This window comes from Drosophila arizonae, chromosome 2 (assembly GCF_054131065.1).
Source record: "Drosophila arizonae isolate 15081-1271.41 chromosome 2, UAZ_ARI_1.0, whole genome shotgun sequence".
Classification (NCBI taxonomy): domain Eukaryota; kingdom Metazoa; phylum Arthropoda; class Insecta; order Diptera; family Drosophilidae; genus Drosophila; species Drosophila arizonae.
In genome coordinates, this window is record NC_142922.1 from 24,328,703 (window position 1) to 24,355,325 (window position 26,623).

The following is a 26,623-nucleotide window of genomic DNA, read 5'->3' on the forward strand; positions in this document are numbered from 1 at the left end:
CGTGAATCTTTGGCACAGAATTAGAGACAGTTGTTGTTGTTTATGTTGATGTTGCTGAACTCATCTTCAATTATTCAAGTTGGAAGTTTGAGTAACGACAATTCAAATGGTAAATTGATTTTTAATGTTTGCGTAAAATCATTTAGAGTCTTAAATAAAGAGGCTACAAAAAATACAGCTAAAGCGGAACTTGTCGAACGAATGGATTTAGAATTTTTCAGTACAGTCAAAATTAGGCTATGTATAATATAAATATATGTAGAGATATGCAGATATATCTTAGTTGTTATTTGTCTAAGTACGACTTCCAATATCTGTCTACTATAGAATGAAATGTCAAATCGTATTTATATATCACATATACAAAAATATTTCATTTTTTTCAATTTCAATTTATTTCACTCTTTTTTATAACTACATGATCAAAAAATATTAATTTTATTTAAATAAGTGAAAACTCTAGAAGCTTGGAGGGTATTCAGCCTCCGGCGAATTTTGGAAAATATATTTTACCAGTTAATTGTAAGTAGGTTTGAATCGAGAATAGTGGTTAAGCTGGACCATTGTATGGATGGCTTCTGACATAGCCGAGTTAGTTAGTTGAGGCTAACTGGCACAGCTAGAAAACAACGGCAACCGCTGCAAACGGCTTTGGCCGCGATTAGCAGGCAAACGGACTGGGGCAAGCAACTTCTATTGGTATCGTAATGCATCGACTCTCTCTGTGTGTGTGTGTAGGTAGGTAAACAAGCGTACGACTGGTACATCCATTTGCTCAATAACTCATTTAAAACCGACGTATACCTTGGCCAATAATGAACAAATAAAAGCCAAAATCTGCCGCTCGCATAGCGCATCGAACAATGCAAGCATAAAATGCCAATGAGCAGCAGCCAAAAAGCTGGCCAGGTCTGGCCTACACTAGGCCAGGCCTACGGAATTGCAGAATTTTGCACATGTGTATAAAGAGAGAACCAACGCGGGAGAGAGGGAGAGAGAGTGAGACGTGCGGCTGGCCAATTGACCGCATTTGGGGCCCAAAAACAATGCAGCGAAAAGCGAAAAGGATGTCAGTCATAAGCGAAGATACATTGCCTCGACTTGTAGGAGTAGGTAATATGATATGGCCAAGATACTGCTCCAAGCATAAATCACATGTGCAAACCAGCTAACAGGAGAGGGAGCAGGGGGCTGCAAGAGAAGGAGGCCGGCCAAGAGCAGAAGAGTTGTTGTGTCTAGCTAGCCGCACGTTCAAATGAAAATGCGCCTGAGAAATGTCCGCAGATTGCATGCCAAATTGAAAACTTGATTATGTCGATTTACATAGTCTCGGAGTACAATTCAATTGAGTTAGAGGCCGCTCACATGACAGCCTCGACTCGAAGCGAATGCGCCCTTAACCCACTTTCATCTGTAGCCACTGGTTCCTGCTGCTATTTATTTATGACATCTCGCTCAGCTCTCATGCATGACACCCACAAATAATGTAGCAGGAGACAGCCAGCTCGTGCTTTAAATGATGTTGTTCCCTTCATCTCAACTGCTGCTGCTGCTGCTGCTGCCGTTGCTGCTGCCGTTGCTGTTCCTGCTGCTCGACCGTTTCGCGTTTCGGCATTTTTTGCATAAATTTCCCAAATGCTATCAAAAGTGTGCATCTTACGCCAGTTGTAAATGGTTTGTAGCAGCCAAAGTTACGAGCTCACGGTTCACCCACGTTAGAACTATGGCAAATCTGGCAGCCCAGTCCCCGAAGCGGCTCCTCCTTCGCCTGCATTGCATGTCTATTTAAACCTTTACATGTCGCTGACAAAATGCTCAACAATGAAGACAACGGCAATAAAAACAGCCAAAGCAACGGGAAGCCCGTTGCCAACATCTGTCCATTTGTCCTTTTGTCTGTTGTTGGAAAACTGTGCCAGTAGTGTAAGCCAGCGATGGAGCATGGGCACATCTAACAGGAGCACCAGGATCAAGTCTTGTTAGTGCTCTCCATCATTTGTTGCATGTTGTTGCCTGTTTCTGTTTCTGTTTCTGCTTAGACGATGTCAGCACTGATAGCTGACGCTTGCCGGGACTCTGGATGCTGTGCTTGGGTCATGCAGCGTCGGCGGTATTGACATTGTGCAACCAGTCAGAGACTCCGAGAGTCAGTCAGCCAGCCAGTCAGCCAGCTCCCAACGGGGCACAGAGTTCACGACACTTTTCCGTCCGTCCCCCTCTGCGTGTCCGGCTGGGGCAACTTTGTTGTAAATTGTGCTTGTATGATGTTCTCTTGGTGGAAGATGCAAGATTAGCAAATTTGTGTAAGCTGATTGTGAGCATTCTTGGTGTACACATCATTAATCTTGCAAGAAGCGAACGAGACCTTTCCTTTATTTAATTGTTGCCTTTTTCCAGCTGCAGTAAATGCCCATTTGGAAGTTAATTTGAGGCTGCGTTGCGCATACGCCCCGTTTCCATTGCCCTCCGATGCGATTCGCATTGACAGAGTTCCACTTTCATTCAGCTGAGATCGACTCGTGTCTCTCCACTCTCTTATTCACTTCAATTATCATAAATCATTATGCTGTGCAGCTAATTTCAAGTGAGCGATCTGTGCGAAAGGAAAGCAAAAGTTCTCGTCCGAAATGTTTCTTTCACCCCGGAACTGTGGGTCACTGTGGAGCAAAGCAATTTGAACTGCTGCCGCTTCGCTTGTGAATATTTGCATAGATCTCGACACCCAGGTGGAGAGCATCAGCTCTGTGCGTGAACTGGAATTCGCTGGCAGCTGTGCGCCGGGTCGAAAATGGCCAATAGCAAACGACAACTCGGGTGTTAATGATGCTCTTTGATGGCCATGACTGTTTAACTGAGACTCGTGCCACGGAAATTCATTATGCCGTGGACGATAATAGAGTTTAAGCGGTTTCACTTTTAACAATAGATTCGAATTGATCGGGTTCATTTGTGAATCTATTTAATTTAAAAATAGATTCGATGTGTGACCAAGATCGAATTTACTGCAGATGATGCATTGCTCGGGCTGACGTGGTAAATCTCTCATCAGTCAGGGAGCCTGGTCAAAATCGTGACGGGAATGCGCAAAATGGGAGCATTGGAGTCACTAGTGAGTGCCAAGGATGCTACCATGATGCTCTGCCTCTGCCACTGCCTCTAACACATCCTCTGCTAGAGAGGCCTTGAAGACTGACACACATTCAGTTTGCAGATGTTGGCATTTGATTTAGCTGCGAGCCTCGTCCGATTGACACTGGACATGAGTGAAATGTTTACTCGGATGGCGCATGGAGTGGCCACGTTGCTCTCTCCACCGAGAGACGGACGCATGCATGCTGAGAGATTCTGGTTACATTCTCCTTTTCGATTGCCATTATTTCATTAAATTCATGTGATTAGAATCACTTTCGAGTTTGCGGCGCAGTGAAAACGCACTCTCGATGGCACGTGAGACAGCGGCAGAAGCACCGCGAGTGGGGCAGGAGGTGAGCAGATCACTGAAGATGACCACATGACCGGACTCACATGAGCCGCTGAAAGAATCGCTGGCCATGGCATGTGGAACATTTTATTGCCGAACAATGAAATAATATGGGAACGACCCTTGGACAGTGGGTCGAGCCAGTTGCCAGTTGCCAGTTTCCAGTTGGCTGTTGGCAATTGGCGGGCAGCAAAGCAAAGCAAAGACAAGGCAAATAAATAAAATAAAATTGCAATAAATTTCACTCTTGTGTGAAGACGAGCGGCTCTAATCAGAGACTCTAGCCAAGGCAAGGGCAACTGGCACTGGCGAACAGCAACTGAAAACGTTGCCAAAATGTAACGTGAGCCACATGCAACATGAAAGCGAGTTGGAAACAGAAACCGAGCGAGTGTGGGGCAGAGCCAAAGTGGCAACGGCCTGGGAATTGGGCTAATTGATGTTTAGTTGCACTTTTACCCAAAACCGTTTACACAGCTGCCAACTGCAGCAAATGAGACTTCTGTAGATCCATATCCAAGGGTTCCATGGAAACGACGACTCCACTCCACTCCACTAATGGATATAACATGTCTTCCAGTTGGATCGAACCAGTTGCTCTGTGACCTCTCCTTGTCAGTCAGCGACACGGATGCATCTTAATTAGCCCAGCCGCCGGATGGGGAACAGGATCAGGGGTGGGCAACGTGTTTTAATTGAATACAATTAATTATTGACACATTTCGTTGGAAGGCATTCCAAGCGTGCTCTGAGCTCAGTTCGAGCTCGCTCGCAGCTCCCCCGAAGATAGCCGAAAACGTGAGCAGAGCGAATTTGGTGGGCAGCTACCCAAAGCTGCGATGCATATGGAAATGCACTTTCTAAGGCGCAGCAGCTGCTGCTACAACTTTGCTAATGTTATGGAAATTGAAATTTTAACCCAATTTGTAGAATATATTCACCCACTGACACACAGAGGAGATCGAAAAGTCCTCCTCCGATGCACGCCTCAGTGCATTCCATTTTGGAATGGGTTGGTAAGACTCTAGGAGATTCTAACCAGAATGTAATGGAATAGCTAATTGTGTGGGGAGATTAACCTGTGAAGAGGCTACAGTGGATCCCTCTGTCTCATTTGTAACGGTACCGCAAGTGTTTGGCTTCCCCATTCAAACACGCATTCGCATCAGCTGACAGGTGCCATGGACATTTTTCACTCTATTCAATTGTCGGCGATTGGGAAACGGGAAGAGGAAGAAAGACGCTGGAACGTTGACAAAGTCGCACAAACATTTCAAACATCTGGTGCCTGGTAGTGTTGAAAGCAGAGGACGGAATAGATTGAGGCAGAGCTTAGGCGGCTGCAACAGCTCAAACGGTTTACTTTTCTCACCCAACCACGACAAGAGTCGACCACAGTCATCCAGCAACATGGCCAACAATCGATTGGAATGTCAGTAGCGGGTGTCGTTAGGATCGGGCTGGAGCTGAAGCTGCTTTTGACTTTGAGTAAAGGAAAAGCAAAAGCCAAAGCCAAAGCTGTGACAAAATTGCAACAAGTGGCGGCCGCCCACTCTCCACTCTCCACTCCCCTCCACTCCCATTCACTTCAGCCAGCCCGCATTTACCACATGCACCGCCCCCAACGGTGTCATTTGAATATCAACATTTGTCATCGTGTGCCGTGTCGCATTCCGCCAGCCGTCGCCAGTTGCGGTTGCAGTTGCAGTTGCTGTTGCAGTTGCAGTTGCGGGCCCCAAAATGTGACCAAAAATAAACAAAATCCAATTAAAGTCAAGTGAAACATGGCCATGGAACAGCAGCAACAGTTGCTGTTGTCGTCAGTGTTCTGGCTATTGTCTCCGATCCCAGGTCTTTTAATTGAGCTTCTCTCATGGATGTGCAAATGCAAATGTGTGCCAGTCAAGCAACTACTTAGAAGGATTGCAGTTGATCGTTTTCGGCCTGGATGTGCAATTACTTTGTGGAGCAATTTCCGACACTTTCCCTGCCCCAGACAAAAGTCAAAATACAAAAGAAAACCACTAAGTACACGTTTCTTATCTCGCAAAGATCGGAGCAGACCACTGAAATTCGGGCTTGTAATTGAAACGCATTACCGTCGCTTGGCTCTAATGGGCGTTGGCTAGAGATCTGCAACAGGAGAACAGCTGAACAGCTGAACATCTCAACATCTCAGCAGCAGCAACACGACGACAATGTAGGCGATGACAGCGCCTCGAAATGGGAAATTGAAACCTTGACGAGGGGTGTGGTGTGAGGGGTGAGGAGTACGCACAGGGGCCAAGTTGAGAGATATGCGACATGGCAGCAGCGAAAAGTAGGTGAGGCAGCCGCTAACGAACTGGAGACTATCAGAGTGCAGGACGGTATCAATGAAAGCCAATCGGACATGCGCGACGCATTGGCAGCCAAGAAAATACAAGGCAGCCAGTGGGAGGCAGTCGGCTCACGCACTCGCCAGGGGAAAACGAGGCAGATCTGGAGCTGGACTTCGACTCAGAGGCCTGCCTACAATCGTAAGGCTTATAAGGTAGCGCTGGCAACTGGCAACACAATGTGCCTCGATTTGTTTGCGATTTGGTTAACGCAAATTTACAGCAGCCTGTGGAGTGCTTGGTGCTCGGAATGTCTTGAGTTCAGGCAGTCCCCTCATAATCCAGCTAGGTGGTCCAGGAGCTGGATTCAGCATTTAGGAATGCGTTCCACACGAAGTTGGCCAGTGTTCCAGCTACCCAATGGGGTGCTTAAGGTAACAAACTGGCTGCACTCCACTCCTCTCTTCTATAGCAATGCAGATGAGTGGGCTATTAAGTGGGAATAAAGCGAATCTGATGAAGCTTCTCCAGCCTTAACGCGATCCTCCTTTACACCTCTCTCTGGTCGCCCATTTCTGATGTATATGATCATTATATTGCCCTGCCTAACGGTTTCCGTCATCAGAAATTTGCACTATGGGAATAATCACCATTAGAGAGATACTGAAAGAGAGAGGGAGAGAGATAGAACGATCCTCACTCACAATAGTCACGCGCATTGGAAGTGAACGACTTAACCTTGCGTGGCATTTGACAACCAAAGCAGGAGACAAGCAGATAAAAACGTGGACACATCAAAGATGAACGATGAGCGATCTGTGATCATTGATCAAAGATCATCAGCGATCCGTCCCACAGGACAGAACATGTCCAACAGTGCAAACTGGGACATAATATCTTAGAAGCTGTTTTCAGACATAAAATCAGTAGCTAGCTAAAGCCGATGGCGCATGGGCAATTAGTTGAGGAGGATGAGGAAGCGACGCTCACAAGAGGAGGAGCATCTGCCTGGTTCAGAGCGTGACACTTGGACGCAGATGTTGATGGTGATGGAGATGAGCACGACGGTGCCTCATTGGTGAGCGGGCCAGAGAACAAGAGTTGTTGGATCTTGATGAGCTGTTACCCACTGGAGCATCTGGAGCATCAACGAATTCCTGAATTGTTCTTAAATGCCGTTAAAACGAAAGATTTTCAGCATTTTGCAGTCCCACAGCTTGAAATCAGAATACGAAACGGAATCATAAATGAAATCAGAATTTAATTCGCATTTATTCCGACCCCTCCGCAAGTGGTTCGCTTTGTTTGTGCTGAGAAACTGAAAAAATAAAACTAGAGATCTCATCTACATCTGCATCTACAACTGAACCGCAGAATACAAACGAATTTCCCCTTCAGATGCTCGGGAGATGACCCAAATTCTGCATAATTGTTTCTGCGATGGCTGTGGATGCAGTTTTCTTGGTCCACTTGGTTCTGATTACCTCTTTCCCACCAGATCCACTAGACCCACCAGACGAAACATATCGCACTCTAAGCAAAGGCCGGGCCACTGCAAATTCGCCCCAAAAGCGAGAAAGTTTATTAAGTCTGTCGATCTTTTCATGCGGATCATTTGCGTGGCGTCGGCGGCTGCAAATTATCCTGACACCCGGGCCGGTCCGGTCCGGTCCAGGTTAAGTTTGGTTGCTTGGTTCGTAGTGAACGCAGAAGAGGCACTTGACCAGCAGCCAATGCGCTTGCGTGTGTTTCATATTTCTCAGCTCATTTCGGTTTCGTGTTGGGGCTTCCACTGGCCTCCAATTGCGTCCACTGGCCGCTAACGGCCTCCACTTGAGACGATGAAGGCAAGTCGAGGCGTTAGGCGTTATGTCGACTTTGATATTATAGCCGCAATTAGTCGACATGCTCTCGAGTGCTATCACTGGCATCTGCACTCGCCAGTCCACGGTCCACGGTCCACAGTCCTCATTCCTCGTTCCGCCCCCGCTGAAAACTGGGATGAGTGTAGTGAGAGTTTGACTCGATTTGATTTTCTTGGATTCTGCACACTCTCGAATGTCTCGAGTGCCAGATGATTAGACACAAAACAGTTGCACGTGGCAGAGTGACTCAGGCCTGCGTCGAGGCAAGGAAACTTTCGATTATACTCGAGATATGCACCGGGTTTCAGGTCAACTGCTTAAACAGGGATGCCATTGAACCCGTCATCAACAACGACAACAACAACAACAACCACGCAAACTCCGTTGTCAAATTTGTAGCTCTTAATCGAACTTGGCTAAAAATAACTCAGAAGAACTAAAAAACTGTCTGCGAACAGTTAGATGGCGATTGGCTGGCTACATAACAATTTCCTGTCAATCAGAGCAACAACTGAGACGTCGGGCAACTCCAATCTGAAGCCCTGCCCAGCGGCCAGCCTCCTCCCGACTGACGGTGGGGCGCTTGGAGTGTGACCGAGTCAAAGCACGCAATTAATTAGTGGCCCTGGCCGAGGGGCAGTCAGTGGGTCTGTGGGCTGCTGAAGCGAGGAGAGCCATCAAGTGACCCAACGAGCGATCCACCAAACGGCAGCAGACCTCATCAAGCCACCTACGCTTACGGTACTTTCTCGGTTCCTCAAGACTAAGACAGCGGCCGCAAATTAATCGGCCTGTGCAGCGTCTCGGAATAATGACAGTTCCGAGCCAGAAAGAACCAACTGAGACTCAGATTGAGACTGGGATGGCGAGTTAGCTGGTTGGCAGTCCCGCCGCGGGGCTGTCACACTTTTAAAGTCTCTTTTTAAATGTTTCACTATTTATCATCGGGCTCTATTCCAGCAATTTTTCTGGTCGTCAACGAGGAGAGCAGACGGTGGAGAGCGGGATAAATGCAAACTCAGATACAGATGTCAATAGAAATTTGAGTAAGTGGGTCACTTGGAGTTGGATTTTAATTAATTTGGATTAAAATGTTACGAAAACGTAAGGGAGTTGCCTGATATGCCGAAGAAGGCGTTGGCGGTTTACCGTTCTCTGAGCGAACCGTTTCGCAGCGGACCAAAGGCCAGGCGAATTTTGATATTGAAATTGCTACCTTGGCATAGCACAGCACTGTGCAGCACTACACAGAACGCAGAACGCATAGCACAGAGCACAGAGCACAACACACACAAAACTTCAAACACCCAACGCTGAGGAAAGCTTCTGCCCGAGGCCAGGCTTTGATAACATCAGTTGAAGTGCTTGAATGGCAGGGTGCAAGGGGAACGCCAGCTCCCACTACAAGCCAACCACACAGAACAAAGACAACAATTCCATTTGGTAAACGTTTGCTTTGAACAGCGCCCCAGAAGAGGGCGGGACAATGCAACGCCAAGAAGTTTTCTGCGGAAGAAGCAGAACAAAATTAAACGGAATGAAAAATAATCTAAAGTTGGCGCAGAGTTTGAGTTAGTTTCTGCTTGTGTTTGGCTTTACTGTGAGCTTGGCCAAATGTAACTACAATTTAAATGCTAATCTGGCATCTGTTGGCGGTCGGCGGTTGGCCGCGGCGCATGCGCAAACAACTCCGCCCCGACTTGGCTCCAAACTCGCTCCAAGTGAGGGTGGATACTAACGAAGCTGGCTAGAGAGCGATGCAGGAAGCTGCATTTAGCGGTGAGCCCATTTGCTCATTAGCTGTACGAATATCTACCGAAATGTGCTCCGATCCCAACTGGGAACACAGCCAACGTAACTTGCCCTTCATGGTGTTTTATTTATTGTGCAATGTGGCTCCTGTCCAACTGCTGACGGTGCTCAGGCTGCCTGCCCTCGCTGTTTGGGTGTCTAATTAATGTTCACGCCTATAAAGTGCCAACTTTATTTGTGGCGGATGCCTAGTCTGAATACCTCTCCCAACAGCTACAGCCACAGCCACAGCCACAGTCGGAGACAGAGATTGGCCACAAAAATGTCGGAACTGTTTCGTCTGCCAGAGCTCGGCCGAAGCGCAAGAGTTCAACGGAACAAAGTACCGCTATGAACTCCCCTTGCTTTCCCATCGCCTTTCCTTTTGGAAAACCGCGACAATTCAGATACGAGACAATATAAGTGGAAATGGAAGCAAAATCAAAACCGAAAGAACATTTGTAAGCTGCCAATTATTATGAAACGAACAGACAGCAGCAGATGCAGAGGCAGAGGCAGAGGCAAAGGCAGTATCAGCGACACTGGAGTCCAGAACAGAACAGAAACAGTCTCAATAAGAGACTTGAGTAGAACTGTGCTCTTCCGCTCTCGAATATCATTTCTGAGCTCAGTGCTTTGAAATCGAAAAGCGCGTCACGCCGAAATCCGCTGGCTCGTTACCATTCCGAACTCTGAGCGCCGGCAATCGGAAGAATAGTCTGTGTCTCTTGGGCGCTGGTCTGTTAGTTTGTCTCTTTGTCCGTCTATGTCTCTCAGTTCCCAGCTCGCAATCCCCTATACCTATACCAATACCTATACCTGTCCCTAGTCCCTAGTCCAGTTGCTGTGGTGGCCGCCTCGCGTGCTGCCAAACCGCCAATTACCGAACATCAAAAAGCAGTTTCCCTCAGCTGGTCTGCCCGGTTTGCCTGCCTAATAATTTGCTCTCTGACTTTGTGTGGCTTTGTTTGTACTTTTGGAGGTTTGGAGGTTTGAAGTCTGCCAGCCCCCTGGAACCCCTTGCCTTAACGACCGATCGCCAGGCCCAGTGGACACCCAAAAAGGTGTTTGAAATGTTAAGAATCTTTTGCCGAATCACGCAATGTCTCAGCTCAGCGTTCAGAGTGAAGGAAATGCAAATGCTCCTCAAGATCTATCGTGGCTCACGCTTCGATACTGTTTTCGGCCAAGTGCCACGCCCCCACCACAACTTGCTACAAAGGTTCGTTATGAACCGAAATTAAATTAATTATATTGGGCATAATAAATAAAGAGAGTCAACGATACCAAACACTCCCCTCCCAGGGCCACTTTGACATTGTAATCACGTCAGTCAGTGGCCTATTTACGAGGTGTTCGCCTATTCGTCTCTTCGGTTATTCGCCCGTTCTTCTTCTCGAGTCAGCAGAACAACAAAGCGTGACAGCCGAGTGGTATCGGGGCTCGGTCGGATTGCGTAATTAGAAATTTGAAATTAGAAATTTGAAATGAGACAATGTAGTCATAATATTATGTGATGTGATACTAAATATTCGTTTGCATATATTGTCAGGAAGAGAATGCGTTTACTGTTCACTGATGGGGGCAACCCGATTAATAATACTTGATTGTTATTATTATGAGAGATTTGTAGTGATAACGACCAACAAATGGAAATTTAATCGATTCAAGTCAACTAATTATTTATGCTATTAATGGTCACCCACTGATCCATAAAACACATGTCTCGTAAATCAATATCAAATATATTTCCTCTCTCTCGTTAAGGAGCATATTTTAAGCGCTCCACTCCTGCTGACAAACTGACGAAAGTCCTTTTATGATCCTCCTCCTTTGATGTGATCCGCATTTGCGTAGGCTCTGCACAAATCTACTTCCAATTGCAATGGCAAACACGTTCGCCCAGCAGAAGCGTTTAGATCTCGCCATCATCTCTCACGCCTGTGGTGCATCTGCTGCTACGATCTGAGCTCTGAGTTGTGACCTGACGAGCGGATCGCTTGCTAATGTGCGAAGCACACTCAGAGATCGCGTGGGCTGTTGAGTGTTGATGCAACAATGTTGTGGCAACAAGTCGCTGATTATCTCTGAGAGTGCTTGATTAGAGCAGCCTCGGAAGTGATCTTTGGCCAGAGCTACTCCAAATTATGCCGCTATACCCATTGTGGCGCATGACGCCGTCGAATTCGCGAACATCGAAAAGCTTTGTAAGACGCGCAGTCGATCTTCTTGGCGCAAATTATTGGCGTTGAATAGGATTGAAATAGTCTCGTATTCGGAGCATCCTGTTTGCATTGGGTCGACGGATCGACGGGGGCTCCGTTTTATTGCTGCCTTGATTTATGCAACATTTTCCGCAATAAAAATGCCATCGTCTTTAAGAATTATTACATCATCACGTAATAGGCCTCGTCCCTACATCTGCCTCAGCCTCAGCCTCAGCCTCAGCCCCAACAGCACCTCAACATCAGCATCGGCGCCACGCCCGTCTTTGGTCAGTTGGCAGTACCAAATTGCCCTCAGATGCATGCGGTGCTCCAGCGATCCTCAGTGGAATCTTTCGCGCTGTCATAAATCAGTCGCCAGTTTCGAGTTCCCTCAGTTGCTTTACCTTGCGAAAGGTGGGGCAGAAGCAGAGGCAGACGCAGAGGCAGAGGCATTAAATAGTCGTACTCTCCAGTTAAATTGCAGGGCACGAACAGCTGGCAGAGCTATGTACAACAGCAATATCGTCAACAAAAGAAGCAACAACAACAAAGCGACTATTAAGTGTCTTGTCATCCTCAGCGATCCATCATCGCATGGAAAATATCTTCAGTCCACTCGGCGGAATGGAAAAATGAACTTGGCACGTGTCCATCATTTTAAATGAGAGTTCTTCCTGTGGGGGAGGTGGTTGAGCGGTGCTAATGTGTGGAGAATTCAGCGAAATGTTGTAATAACTTTCCAAATTAGGCTGCTGGAGGCGCGGGAGATTGCATCACAGCGTGACCAGTGACATTCCTGTTCGCCTTCGCTCCAAATGGCCCATTGTCCAGCCAGAGCCAAACACGGAAGTCGAGGCACACTCCCCAAATGCCCATTTCATATAATTTCTATTATTTCTGGCAGCTCTGCCAAGTGCCACCAGGTGACAGTTACAATGCAGAAACAATATACAACAGCTGCTAATGCCGGCTACGATCAAGCTACGATCGCACTGATCGCCACCAACTAAGACTCAGAATCGTAGCCGAAGTAGGAGCTGGAGCTGTAGCTGTAGTTGGAAATGTGTTTGAGGCATGCACTGAGTAGGTTGTAGAGGACTGTGTGGGACATTGGCACCGTCCAGAAGCTGGCACTGTCGCAGCCATAATCGCCGAAATGATCATCATAATCGTGATCGTTTTCGGGCCTTGCGCTTTGCGCATTGGTCAGTCGTCCGTCCGAGGTTGTCTTGTCCTCGGGGAGCCATTTTTGGCATGCGTTCGGCAGCGAACACTTCCTGTGGGAACTACTTGAAAAGTTGTTTCATTCCACATGCATTTCAGTTCGGTTGTTCAGCTCTTCAGTTGCTCTCCTGCTCTGCTGATCTGCTGTTCTGTCGCTCTGCTGCAGTGGCCATGTTCCACGTCATGTTGCCTGGCCATTTTATGGCTGCTCTCCATGAAGGCTGCACCCACCACACGTAGTCGCTGTCTCCAGCAAACTGGCCTCGCCTGAACTATCCAAATTCTATTTCGATCGCGTTTCTACAAATATCTCATATACCATTTGCCCATAAATCAATTAGTTCGGTGTAACAGTTTCCAATAATAATTCGTTTGTTGTTGTTGTGCTTGTGGTTCGGTGTTTGCTGTTTGGTGTTTGCATTCTTCTTCCTCGTTCCATTTGCGATGCATGCCGAACGCGAGGCGAACATAAATTAAAGAGCTGATGCCCCTTTTATGTTGCAGCAAATTGGAGCAGATTTATAATGGGGCTCCGACTCCTGCAATCAGAACGAAAGAACGTGTTAACACCTAAAGCACTGATTGTTAACAGTGTCGATTAGTTCTTCATAAGTTGAGCCCATGAGCCAAAGTTGAACTTCAGCTACAATACTTCTAAAATTAATGAAAATTTAACTCCAGAACTCCATAACTATTTGGGACTCAAGGTCATTCCGCTGCACAGAGAATGAGGGAAGTTATTCATATCTAAAGACAAATGCTCTGAGTGGTTTATGTGGTATGTGCAGAGTTTTATGTCCGCTTCCCAAGTGGTCAGAGACTTCCCTACCTAGCGGCAACATATAGCGGACACGCCCCTTTAAGAAAGACAACTGCATTTTGGGCACAGGCAGTACTTCTGGCTTTGGCTGTGGTTGTGGCTAAGGAATCGTCGCGTTGTCGAGTCAGTCTGCCAACGCCCAGAGCAAACACGGCTTGATTTATCCGCGCCCCTCCCTCGGAGACCAAGATTCCAGAATAAATCGCTGCGACGATGCTGCTAATAGCAGGGTCTTGTCTTGCAAATTTCAAATTGGAAGAGTGGAAAAGCTGGAGAGCAAGTGAATGCCGAGTGGATGATAAAGAGATTGCATCACCCAGGCTGACAATGCCATGGCACCAATTTGCGAATATGTCCGGCATTGGCATTGGCATTGGATGGCCAATTGGTGATGAGTGCCAATTTGCCTGGTTTAGTGCGGTTATGAATTGGAGGAGCACATTCGAATCGATGCGCCCTAGAAGGAGAGAAGCTTTCTACTGCATCTGCGTTTGGATCAAACGACTCAAGCGACATCCACTGCACACGACATCTTGCGTACTCATAACTCATAAGGTTCCTATCGGGCCAGGACCGCGTACCGGACTGAGGCAAGGCGAAAGAGCAACAAAAACGGCGGCAATTAGAAGACGAAGGAGAAGAAGCTGCCGATGGCCGATGGCCGATGGCTGTTGGCTGGTGATTGAGTTGCAGCTCAGGTGGCTTCACTCCGCGGTCCCGGTTCTAATTGTTGGCGAGACGCTCCTCCGATGCGAGCAGCCAACCGACCATGCGAACAACCGAACAACAGACAACAAACAGGAAAATTCATATTACGAAAAAACTGCATCGTTTAAGTGTCATTATTGGGACCAGAATCTCAACAAGTCGCTGCCGTTGTCGTGTCTTCGAATGAAGATGGAGCTGGAGCTGGAGCTGAAGATGCTGTTAGTGTTGGTGTTGGGGTTGGAGATGGAGATGGAGATGACTACTTTCACCGCACTCAGAATTCTTTTCTGCAAGCGTGGTTTCAGTCAGACATCGGTCAATCTGCTGAGTCGTCTCCCCCCTCTCGAACAGCTTCCATATCCGCTGGTCACATGCAACAGCTCCGCACCACCCACCTCCATCCTCCAGGCTGCCTCCAGAGCCATCAGTCAACCTCGGCGAATGCACCTTACTGGCATTTCGGCTTGTGGCTTTTCTTATCTGCTCATTGCTCATGTGCAGCTCGTTCTGGTCTTCAGCTGGTTGTGGATCTTACACCTTGCTCGCTTTTTTGTTGCTGTTGGGGCGTGCAACGCCCATGTCGAATAGATCGAGTACTCAAAGCTGAGAATCGAGAACCGAGGTGGCGTAGCCGTCTTGGCTGTCTTTGGCTAAGGGCGTTAACTGGGTTAAACGCTCGTTGACAGTTTTATGCTGAGACAAGAGACGTCAACCTGCGGCAGGGCCACGACAGACCACAAAGCCTCGACGACAGACGACAGACGACAGTCAGTCAGTGGCACACACCAAACGAGAAACTTATTAAGAGTGAAAATTCTGGTGGCGTGGCTAGAATGAGTTTTTGTTTGGTTGTGTTTTGCATGGAAAGCTGAGTCGAAGAAATGCCTTTGCTGCAATTAGTGGTGGCCCTTGGGGAAAGGGGCCCATCGAAAAGTGAAATAAAACAAATCAAAAGCGGTGCAATCAAGCGAAAGGTTGTTACAGTTCTAGTAATCAAGTTCGTCGTCTCAGTCTTTCGTTGTTAGTTCGTGGTCGTCTCTCGGAAGTGGGTCGAGTCCGCGCTGCACTTTCAACTCTGTTGGCGTTGGCGCCTCTGATGGCAACTTTCATCATGTGTGCGATTCTTATCAGCAATTAGGCCTCGATTTGTGTCGGAGATTCCTTTTACATGTGTTCCACATCCAGCCACGCATCCATTAAGGCATTTCGGCTTCCTCCCTTGCCTAAGTGCCTCCAGAGATACTCAGAGTGGATTTTCTTTCTCTGAAAACTCTCCCGATGCATTCCAAGCGAAAGTACTTTGTCAGCCTCCCCGTGTCACTCTCATCTGTCGACCGTCGTGTGTCGATACACTTCTAATGAACACAGCAACAACAATCCAAAAACGATCCAAACCAGCCCGAAGCGAGGCAAACAAACAGACGAAGTCGATCAATTTGCAAACAATTGCAACAATGAACGAGAGTTTCAGTTGAGCCGATTGATTGCCGGAAATATAAACAGTGAACAACCTGCACATAACTCCTCCTACTCCGACTCTGTCTCCGCTCCCCCTCCCGCTGCCTATCGACCTTCTCAGGGGCGGCAATCAGCATGAAGTCGACGGAGAATGTGTGAAAATCGAAAGGAAATTTGCATGTCGCTCAATTGACCAAATCAACGAGAACAGAGCGACACAAATCTATCTGGAGAGTTTTTGGGTCTGTTTGCACTACAAACGAGGCGAGTCGAATCGAGTCGAGTCGAAGATATTGTGTTGGCCTCACTTTCAGCATTAGGCTTGGCCCAGTTCCCGACATTTAGAATGGCAACAAATATTTGAATATCGAAATGACACCAAAAGCCAAAGCTAACGTTGGCCCATTGAAATCACTTATTGACTTCCTCATAACGGTTCGGCGCTTCAGACAGATAAGAAAGAGCAATAAACTCGTCAGTTGACCCAAGCGACCTGGGAATGGGGCATAGTGCGAAATATGCCCAGCGTAATTTGGCGATGGTTTGGCAAGAGACTTAATTAATTCCTGGGAACAACATCATTTTGGCAGCGATCGGCGCCCAGATTACAATTAGAGCACAGCTTTTGCGAACAACAATTACTCAATCCCGAGGAATAGGAAACAGACATAGACGTGGACTGAGACAGAGTCAGATATATAGATTGCAGACAGCCACAAAGCTTCGTGTCTGGCTTTCTGTTGTTTAATCAATCTACAACCATCCATTGCCCAGCCCATAATTCAGAACACAGAGAACAGAAGATGGAATTGGGATTGGGATTGGGGATTGAGATTGGGAGGCGAGGCAGAACTAGAGGAATTTTCATTCACACGGCAGACGGATGGCGATCGTAGACTTCCTGCTCCAAAAGCTTTTCCGAAAGACACAATTTATGTAATTTCTTTATCAGGTTCATCGCATATTGTTGAACAAATTGTATAATTCTCCTCACCGCGATGATTGAACAGCCGAGGCGTCAATTATCCGCACAATGCGACAAAAGCTGATGACGTCGCCATCGTCGTCATCTCTTCATCTTCATCTTCATCTTCATTTCCATCGTCATCCTCATCGTCATGTGTCGATTTATCGCCAGAGAATCGAACTGTCGAACCGACGAATGGGAGTAACTGAATGCAATTGCAAGTGTATCTGAAATGCATGAAATTGGGGAAGGGGAAAGTGCATCGAGTGCAGTTTGATGTGCTTTCGGTTGGTGTTCGATAATACTTAATTGCATCATCAGCCTCTGAGTCCGTGTGTCTCGTATGAGTGGAATGAGTAGTATGAGTCTGTAAGGTTAGAGTGACGAACAGATTCAATCATATTTGACACATGTGCAAGACTTGGCTGGGCTTTCTTCGTGGCGTAAGTTTTGAGTTGCGTAAGATGCATAAGCGAACACTCCACACTCTTCCGCCTCCACCTCCACCTTCTACTCTTCCTATGCTGCTATGCTACAATCAGTGGCCTCATTCGAGGCTTAGTTCAGATTTGTTATCTTGCATTTAATTAGGCGTGCGTTGCGTTAATGATCATCACAGTTGCTGCCGTAGTTGTTGGTTTTGATGTTGTTATTGTGGTTACAGCTTTGGTCATTAGAAAGCTACAATGTTCTTTTTTAGGTGGATGAAAGAGAGTGAGAAAGACAGAGAGAGGCATATATGAATGAGTCTTTGCGGACTCTTTCGTTCTTAGGCTTTTACTCTCTTTGGCAATCAATGCACCTGCCTGCTATAGTCCCAATTGGCAATAAGATCGCACTGTTGTGTGCCATTTTTGAGACGAGCTGAAGATGAGGCTGCGTGTAGCCGGCGCAGCTATGGAATCGCATTAGAAAATCATTTAGCTCGACTGGTATAATTGCATTTTATTGCTTCCGACAGGTTGCCCGTTACAATGGCAACAGAGAAAAGCTTCGGCTGAAGAAAGTGCCAACAAAGAGCAGTTCGCGAAGAGAGCCACCGAAGAGCGCGTCCCATTAGCTTTGTGGCCGATGTTTTACCGGTTTGCGTGACCGAAGAGAGAGCCAACGTTAGTTAGTTGTAACCGTTGCCGCTTCTGCTGTTGTTGCTGCTGCTGTTGCTGCTGCCGTTGCTGCTGCTGCTGCTGCTGCTGCTGCTGCTGTTGATGGTCGATGTTGTTGGCTACCAACTTGTAGAGTTTTCCGCGGCCTTCGCAGCGAGCATTCAGTGTCAAGGTGCTCTAACTGGCAGTCGCAGTCGCGGTCGTCGAGTCATAGAAGCTAACGAACTCTGAGAGCAATTCAATTTTCCCAGCGCAGCATCAGTAATTCTGTGTTGAGAAGCTCACATAAGAACCTATTGCCTAGGTGTATGTGCGGCAGTTAGGCGCTCCACTTTCTTGAGTGCAGACGGTGAGCGGAGCATAGCGGTCCATCGGTGTTTTTAACATAAACCTTTTACGGAAAAAAACAAAAATCCAAATTGTCAAAACAATTTGTGTGTGTCCTGCGTGCGTTGTGTTCATAAGCTAATTTTATAAACGAAAATTCAACAAAAATCAAAACAATTTATTTGTTCGCGTTCAACTAAAGCAGTATCAGGATTAAACCGATAATATTTGCAAAAATACAAAGGTAACAACTTTTTTTTCATAATAATGCAAAAAAGAAAAAATAAATAAGTAAATAAATAAAAATAAAAAAAAATAATCAAAAATAAAGCAATTAAATAAAAATTGCTAACCGTGCTCTGCAAATGGTATCAAATTCATGCCATCATCCATGGTTGACATGGTGTCAATGGTTTAGTCGAGACTCAACAGGATGTCCACATGTCCATCAATTAAAACGAAAATGGTCAATGGACCATTAGAGAAAGCCTTGGGTGAATGTCAAGGCGATTGGCGAATGATCTGTGCAAACCGAATCTTAAGCATGTAGCGCCAGTGAACAAGCAACGTCATCTTCTAGTTGAAGTCGAAACGAGGAGATGATGGAACCGTTAGAAATTCGTGTGACCAGACCAAACGTTGTGCGCTGTGCCCGGAAAAACTTTTGTCATCTATCTAGACAGCCTGACGAAACATTTCCCAAATGCGCTGAATTTAGAGGCAATTAACTTTTGCCGGCTGCCGCACACGCAGCAGCAGAAGCATCATCAGTACCAGCAGCACTCCAGTCCGCAGAATGACGAAAAATTATTTATCTGCGAAAATTTTCATTGCTCATTCCGGCACTGGTGCATGGCCGAGTGGTAATCGCCTGGGATGGCTGGCCATTCAGTTTCGGCCTGGCGATTTGGGTCACTTGGGTTGGGTCAGCCAACAGTTATGATATAATTGAAGACAATTAGCCGCTTGGCTATGTGCAGAGAGAAGCAGAGAGATAATCAGAGTTAGCAGCCAGCCAAACAAGAGCTGAAATCTGTCTAAATGCTGAAATCTTCTCAAATGCCACTTGAACAAAACTTTCGCTGCATTTTGACCGCTTGTATTAAACACACACAAACAATGCCAATATATCATATTTCCCGAACTCTTCGCCGAACTCTTCGGCGGTTCCACCTGTTTTTCATAACTATTTGAACAATGCTGAGATAAAAATATCCCGGTGAATGGAGCATATTTGCATATACTAAACATTTCTCACTTCTAGTCTTTTATATTGACTCACTGACAAATTTGTTTACTACGTGCCGCCGACAATGAAGCCGAAACTGTAATAGAGGAGGAGCATGCATATAAGTCGACGTTATTTGGTCACCTAAGCTGCCGTATTATGACAATTACCGCACAATAGACAGTCGGAGATTCCTGGGGTAACAGCAAGTTCATTGTTATGCTAAAAGCAGTTCGAGCTCTTTTGTGCACTACATTTATGTTGATTTTTCACTATCCGAATTGGTTCACAGTTAAGCCTTCACTGCGGTAGCTTTACAAGCGAAGCGTGATTCGAAAAGAATTCATGTTTTCATTTTACACATTGGCCGAGTAGATTAGATATTCGAAAAGCTTTCAAATGGTGCGGTTATTATGCCGTTAGGTTTTCGGTGTGGCATTACTTGTCAAATGCAAAGCTAGTTTGTTGTTTAAGTCTTTTGATCGTGATATTGAAACACGTTTGTCGCCTAAGTCTTTTGTTTGTGCAGCAGCAACAGAATGCCCAAAATTTCACTGCTAATCCACAGGCAATTAATCGAGCATTTGTCGCATAGCATAACCACTGCACACCCAATAACCAACACACACACACTGACACATATACACAGTGTATATGTATGATATTATAGAAATTGGCGCAAATTGCTAAAATTTCAATAAAAATAACTTTGGCATGGACGATGTGGGTCAGCTTCTGTGCCAATGGCCTGCGGGTGCACTTGAAATTGCTCCAGCCAGTGGAATGAAGATAGCCAGAGCCAGAGCAGAGGCAGCCAACACAGTCACCGCCACAGCTCAAACCGCAGCTACGCTTGCACCTACCTGCCCGACTGGCTTCATCTGCGGCTACCACACTGCTTACAGTTACAATGACTCGCGCCTCAATTGAGATAAGCGCTCGCATCGCATCGCATTCGCATTGGCGTTCGCGCTCCGCCGCGCCAGTTATGTCATTCTCATCGGCATTCTCCTGGTTCCGGGGCGCAGCCTGGCACAGTTTCAGTCAGCAACACTCAATGGAAGTGAAATATTATATATATACACTTCTTTTTTTTTTTTTTTGTTTTTTTTTGTTTTTTTTTTTTTTTTTTTTGATTACTTGCAATTTTAATTAAGAAATAACATGAGCTACTGCCGCAACGCCGGAGAGACAGTTTCGAATTGGTGTCAGAGCAGCGCGCAGATGCATTGACAGCTGACACCTGACAGCCTTGCTGGTGGCACTGGCTCGCCGGATTACCCCAAATTTCAGCAACTAAATGCTATTCGGATTGAAGCGTATTAGCTTGCTTATGATCATAACGGTCGATAATCAAAACTTTTCCCCCAATGGCCATTAGCAGCGCTCACGAACCACTCATAAAGATTTTTATACGGCCCAATTAGAACACGAAAAGCAAAAACTCTTTTCCGTTTCGCTGCCCACTCTTAACTCTCTCAAATGGATTGACTGGCTATAAAGAGTCTATAAAACAAGAGTTAAGCAAACTGTCAAATTTGACCGTAAATACTTAAATTCGCACAAAACATCAACTCGCAAACGGGCTGCAGCATTTCCTGGCAAAATAGATTTTCCCCTGTGCTGCTGCAAATAAATGTGTCCATGCATGTGAATACATAAATAAATCGACATCGAACTCGAATTCAAATGGCAAACAAATCCACCACAGCAGCAGCAGCAACAGCAGCAGCAGGAGCAGCAGGAGCATTGCCAGCAGCAGTAGCAGCAGCAACTGCAATGCCAATATGAAATTTATGTGCATGGCAACTGACCGCGATTACCACGCTTGTCTTGTCCATCGATGCGGATTTAGTTTATTGGCCCACTAAAGCGACTGACCCACAACATTAAATTGTAATTTGAGTGGGCAAACATTTCACTGAATTTCTATTTGCTGCGCCTGCAACCAGCGGGTTGTTCCCCCTGCATGTAAACGACTCCAAAGGAGTCGCCGAGACCTGACCCAGGCAACATAGATAACTAGAGCTCCATCTGCATCTGTAACTGCGACTTTTGACGCCCCACATATTTACCGCTATTAGCGACGTGTCTACATGAAACATAAACTGCCCTGGCTAACCGGCTGTGGCAGCAAGTGTGACCGTGTCATTGACCATTGCAATGCATGCAAATTGATTTGCGGGCAAACAATTGCATAATCGTGGATTATGAGCTCACGCAGTCGAGAACTGACTCGGTTTGTGGATTGAACAGCATTGGCCACCAAAATGGCGCACAGCTGCTCGGGCCGAGCTAGAATGTTGTCCATTTCAATTCGATTAGCGCGGAAATCAATCTGGTCGTCAGCGCATGTGGAAAACTCACTGGCAGCTGCTCTGTGATTTAACGCATATTACACGTAATGCATTTTCCATGCTGCTTTCAAAGCTGCACCGTTAAGAACCGCAAAGCCACTAACAACAATTCAAGTACCCAAAGTATCGATCACATGATCATAGAGGCAATCGCAATGCCAATCAGCTTCTTTTTTCCAGTCAGTTTTCCCAGCCTGGACGGGCTGAAGTTGTGCGTGCGTTTTTCCTTTTCTTTTTTGCCAAGTGGTGTTATTTTAATTCCCTTGGCTGTGCGTGCTGCAGTTGCAGCAGCCATGAACTCATCATCAACGAAATTGATTTTGCATCAGAGCTGTAGTTTCGTAATTCTTGCACAATTAATCACAAGCACTTCGTGCTAGTGGGCGTTGCTAGACTGGGCAGAAGCTGGGACCGGGCTAAGTCTGTGGCTTGGGCTGGGGCTGGGGCTGAGACCGGGGCCTGCCATTAAATCCATTAAACCCATTATTAAGCTTTAACTGTAACTGCTCTTGCAATTAATCATGAGATAAGCATGCAAGGAAACTGAAATGCTAATTAAAAACCAAGTTACCAAATCATTTTTGCCATCTTACAGCTAACAGCAACAAAATGCAGCCACGGTCATTGACAACGAACAGAAACGGGCGAGTCAGCATGATGGCAACAATGTCGCTGGTGCTACTGTTGGCGCTGCTGCTGCATGTGGACACAGCAGCGGCGGCCCGCAAGCTGCCTAAGCGGCCGGCGAAACCGTTGAAGACATTTCCGCGCAACAATGCGACGCCGACAATTGCAGCAGCCTCAGCTTCAGCCTCAGCCTCAGTAGCAGCCGCATCAGAGGGCGCACAGCCAGCGAGCGGAAGCGAGCTACCAAAACCGTTGACACCGCATGCGAGCGAACAGCAGCCGGCGGAAGCTGCTGTAGCGGAACCTGCAGCAACACCTGTCAATGGCGAGAGCAAAATCGATGATCTGAACGCGACGGCTGCGCCACTAGGCAGCCAGATCGATGAAGACTGCGAGCCGGATATGATTGGCTTTGAGCTTATAACTGGGTAGGTGATAGCTGCTATATCTATTCAAGTATATATGTGTACGCATGGATCTCTGGCTTGTGGCAATTAGGCGTGGAGCAGGGACTCGGGGCACTGTGGCACTGCGGCACTTTGGCGAAGGGGCCATTAATTAACGAACCGCCTGTTCGCACATCGTAAAAGGTTGGCACTCGCGGTACAGCGTGGGGCGTACGAAGAGTTAATAAGATTTCGCGTTGGTTGCCGAGGTTGCCCAGCCTAGAGAATCGTTAATGCTAGTCCCCCCTTAAACCTGTTGTAAACAAAAAATATTTATGCGCCGCATTTTGTCTTAACCCGCAATGCCCGGCAGGTACGTGCTATCGGCGCCATCGAAGCAATTGGAGACGCTGCCCGGCACACTGATGCTGACCGACTGCTTGGAGGCCTGCCAGGCTAATGAATCTTGCAGCGCTGTTAACTACGAGACGGGGCTATGCGTCATGTTCCGCAGCACCGCCGATCAATTGCCAGGTGAGTGGGGCACGCTTGTAATTTGGCGGTGTGTCTATGTCTGTGCCTGTGTATCAGTGTGTGTGTGTCTGTGTGTGGGCCTGCGGTTTACTAGCTCCGCCTTCTACTTACGACAGGTTCACTTTCCCGATCGCAATATCCCGTTTTCACGGTCTACGCACAGAAATCCTGCTTTGGTGTGCGACCCTGCTCAAAGGCCTGGTGCATCGATCGTGTGCAGGGCTACCGTCTGCCGGAGCATGCCAAGTCTAGCCAGAGCGTGGCCACGCGACGCGACTGCATCGAGCTGTGCCTGGGCGAAACGGAGTTCACCTGCCGGTAAGTGGTAGTCCCGTTACAAACATTCCAGTTGCCATTTCGCAGCTCATTCATCTGCCTCTCTGAAGCTCGGCCAACTTTTATGCGCACTCTGGCCTGTGTGAACTGTCGGACATGGATCGCATTACGCTGTCGGAGGAGGCCAACATTGTGGCCTACGATGGCGCCGAATATCTCGAGAACAACTGCGCCGAGGAGCCCAGCAAACTGTGCGAGTTCAAGCGCATCTCGGGACGCATATTAAAGACCGTCGACTCGGTGCACCAGAATGTGCAGAGCATTGACGATTGCCGCGACCTCTGCCTCAGCGCTCCCTTCCGCTGCCACTCCTACGACTATAATGAAACCGGCGAGCACGTCTGCCGTCTATCCCACCACAGTCGCGCCACTCTCAGCGATCTCTCGGAGCCATATCTGAACATCGAAGAGGCGGCCACCTATGAACAATCCGCCTGCTACAATGTCTCCATTGATTGTCGCTCGGGTGAGATGATCACCAAGATTCGCACCTCCAAGCTCTTCGACGGCAAGGTCTATGCCAAGGGAGCGCCCAAATCCTGTGCCGTAAATGTCAACAGCTCGCTGGAGTTCGATCTGCGCATGCGCTACAATGACCTCGAGTGCAATGTGCGCCAGAGCGCCTATGGACGGTATATGAACGACATTGTTATTCAGCATCACGATATGATTGTCACCTCCTCGGATCTGGGTCTGGCCGTTAGCTGTCAGTATGATTTGACCAACAAGACGGTTGTGAACAATGTTGATCTGGGCGTCACTGGCGAGATCGAATCAACTCTGAGCGAGGAAATTATTGTGGACTCACCGAATGTCATAATGAAGATCACGGCGCGTGATGGCAGCGATATGAAGCGGATTGCCGAGGTTGGCGATCCTTTGGCGCTGCGATTCGAGATCGTCGATGCCAACAGTCCGTATGAGATATTTGTGCGCGAACTGGTTGCCATGGACGGCACAGACAGCGCCGAGATTACGCTGATCGATGCCAACGGCTGTCCCACGGATCAATACATTATGAGCGCCATGCAAAAGATGGCCAGCAATCGCAAGGTGCTGCTCTCACAGTTCGACGCCTTCAAGTTCCCCTCCTCGGAGCTGGTGCAGTTCCGCGCCCTGGTCACGCCCTGCATACCGCGCTGCGAACCGGTTATCTGCGACAACGATGAGAACGGCGAGCTGAAGTCTCTGCTGTCCTATGGACGTCGCAAGCGCTCCGTCCTCAACGGCACCGATGGCGGTAAGTTGCAGTCATAACGGTAGTGCTGTGCGAAATCACTGTCCCGTGATTTATCGCTGTGATTTCGGCAGTGATAGTGAAGTGACTTGGCCCAAAGAAAATGAAATTCCCTTTATTCAAACAATTTGTTTCAACAATATGTAACTGATAAGCGCAAAGCGGTTCCGGGTTTAGTACGATCAAACTTCAACTTAAGGTTCATGAACTTTAGTCCAAGTCGCCGCTTCATTCATCTCTGGCCACTGGCTGATTATGGCTCCCACAGATTATTCAGTACATACAAACATACATGTATGTTTCCTCATCACTTGTTACCTTCTGGTTGCTACCTTTCCACAGTTGAGCTGGCGATTAAGTCGGAACGCCAGAAACGTGATGTGAGTCATCAGCGGGCAACCGATGAGAACATTTTGCTTGTGCAGTCCATCCAAATCACCGATAAGTTTGCCTTCAATGGTGCCGATGCGAGCAACGGCGAGCCGAGCGACGGCCTGGGCAAGCTGCAATTGGAATTGGCCAACAAAACGGACACTTGCATAAATGGCTATGGTAAGTTAACATGGCTCTGCCTGGCGCTACTCGTCTAATCTGCAACTCAAGCGCGCCAAATTTATTTGTGGTAATCGCGTGCCGGTGCAACATCTAACTGGGCACACAGCAGAAAGCAGAAAACAAAAAGCAAGAAACGAAAAAATAAAAAAAAAACCAGCGCACTTGCTGGCTGAGTGACCAGCTAATTAAATAAACCCATAAATATATCTCTTGCGCTTTACAACTCTATTTGCAGGCTTCATAATTGCCGGGGCACTCTTTTTGCTGCTGCAGCTGACGGTTATTGCCGTTTGGGACAACATGCAAAAGCGCGCGTTACACAAGCGATAAACTGGCGCGAGCGGTTGCTTGGTCGGAGGATGGAAGATGTAGAATGGAGCAAACTAGCATGAAGTACTCTCTCTCTCTCTCGCTCTCTTAGCTGCAAGAAAAGAATCATAAAAAAATACAGAAAAAAAATGGAAAAAAAAAAAAACAGAAAACAGAAAGCTTAGCAACGCTCATAATCTAGTTAGTAGCTGTACGAAACGGGGTCCTCCAATGTGGCTGCAGCTGTGGCACTTCAAAGTCATTGCGCGCAACGTAGAGCTGGACTTCTCTGCACCACATGGCCAATGGGAAAAGCGTGGCACTGACTGAGCCAGGCACACCATACACCACACCACACACACGCTCACACACCACATGGAAAGGGCCCTGGAACTGTAGCTTAATATTTATGCTCATATATATGCTTACTCTATAAGACTTACTGCTAAGACTACTCTGAATATGTCGGCATACTATCAGCTTAAGACTTGAAAGCTCCTTAGTCGTAGTGCAAAAAATCATTCAAACCTCTTAATTGAGCTTACGTCGCTGAGACGACGCTTGTCTCACTTAAGAGGTTTGACTGTCTGAATACTTTAAATCTAAATACTTAATACAATACTAGGCCTAGAAATGCAATGTAACACGAGACAAACTTCAGATGCTATAAAAACAACAACAACGTGAATGTAAACGTAAACGTAAACGTAAACTGAAACGTAATCGTTAACTTAAACGTAAACGTAAACGTAAACGCAAAAAGTAAATAAACGTATTAGAAATTA

The 26,623-nt window shown here is 47.1% G+C and overlaps 1 protein-coding gene across 3 annotated transcripts; it reads left to right on the forward strand.

Moving 5' to 3' along the window:
• Positions 1 to 350: 350 nt before the first annotated feature.
• mey (morpheyus) lies at positions 351 to 26,623 on the forward strand. 3 transcript variants are annotated; one of them, XM_089470479.1, is made up of 7 exons: positions 351 to 738; positions 22,450 to 22,909; positions 23,241 to 23,401; positions 23,518 to 23,719; positions 23,788 to 24,977; positions 25,317 to 25,526; positions 25,765 to 26,623. In XM_089470479.1, the coding sequence occupies exons 1-7, from the start codon at positions 708 to 710 to the stop codon at positions 25,857 to 25,859; spliced, it is 2,349 nt and encodes a 782-aa protein (XP_089326605.1). In that variant the 5' UTR covers positions 351 to 707; the 3' UTR covers positions 25,860 to 26,623. The 3 variants fall into 3 exon arrangements, with proteins under 3 accessions (XP_089326605.1, XP_089326621.1, XP_017856544.1); XM_089470495.1 differs by having other exon boundaries at positions 351 to 522; XM_018001055.2 differs by lacking the exon at positions 351 to 738 and adding an exon at positions 18,035 to 18,513.

Excerpts from the sequence above, each read along its gene's own strand:
- mey (XM_089470479.1), top strand. The coding sequence starts at position 708 with ATGCATCGACTCTCTCTGTGTGTGTGTGTAG. Across the intron at positions 22,910-23,240 it reads GGCTTTGAGCTTATAACTGG|GTACGTGCTATCGGCGCCAT; the intron begins GTAGGTGATAGC and ends AATGCCCGGCAG. Across the intron at positions 25,527-25,764 it reads CACTTGCATAAATGGCTATG|GCTTCATAATTGCCGGGGCA; the intron begins GTAAGTTAACAT and ends CTCTATTTGCAG.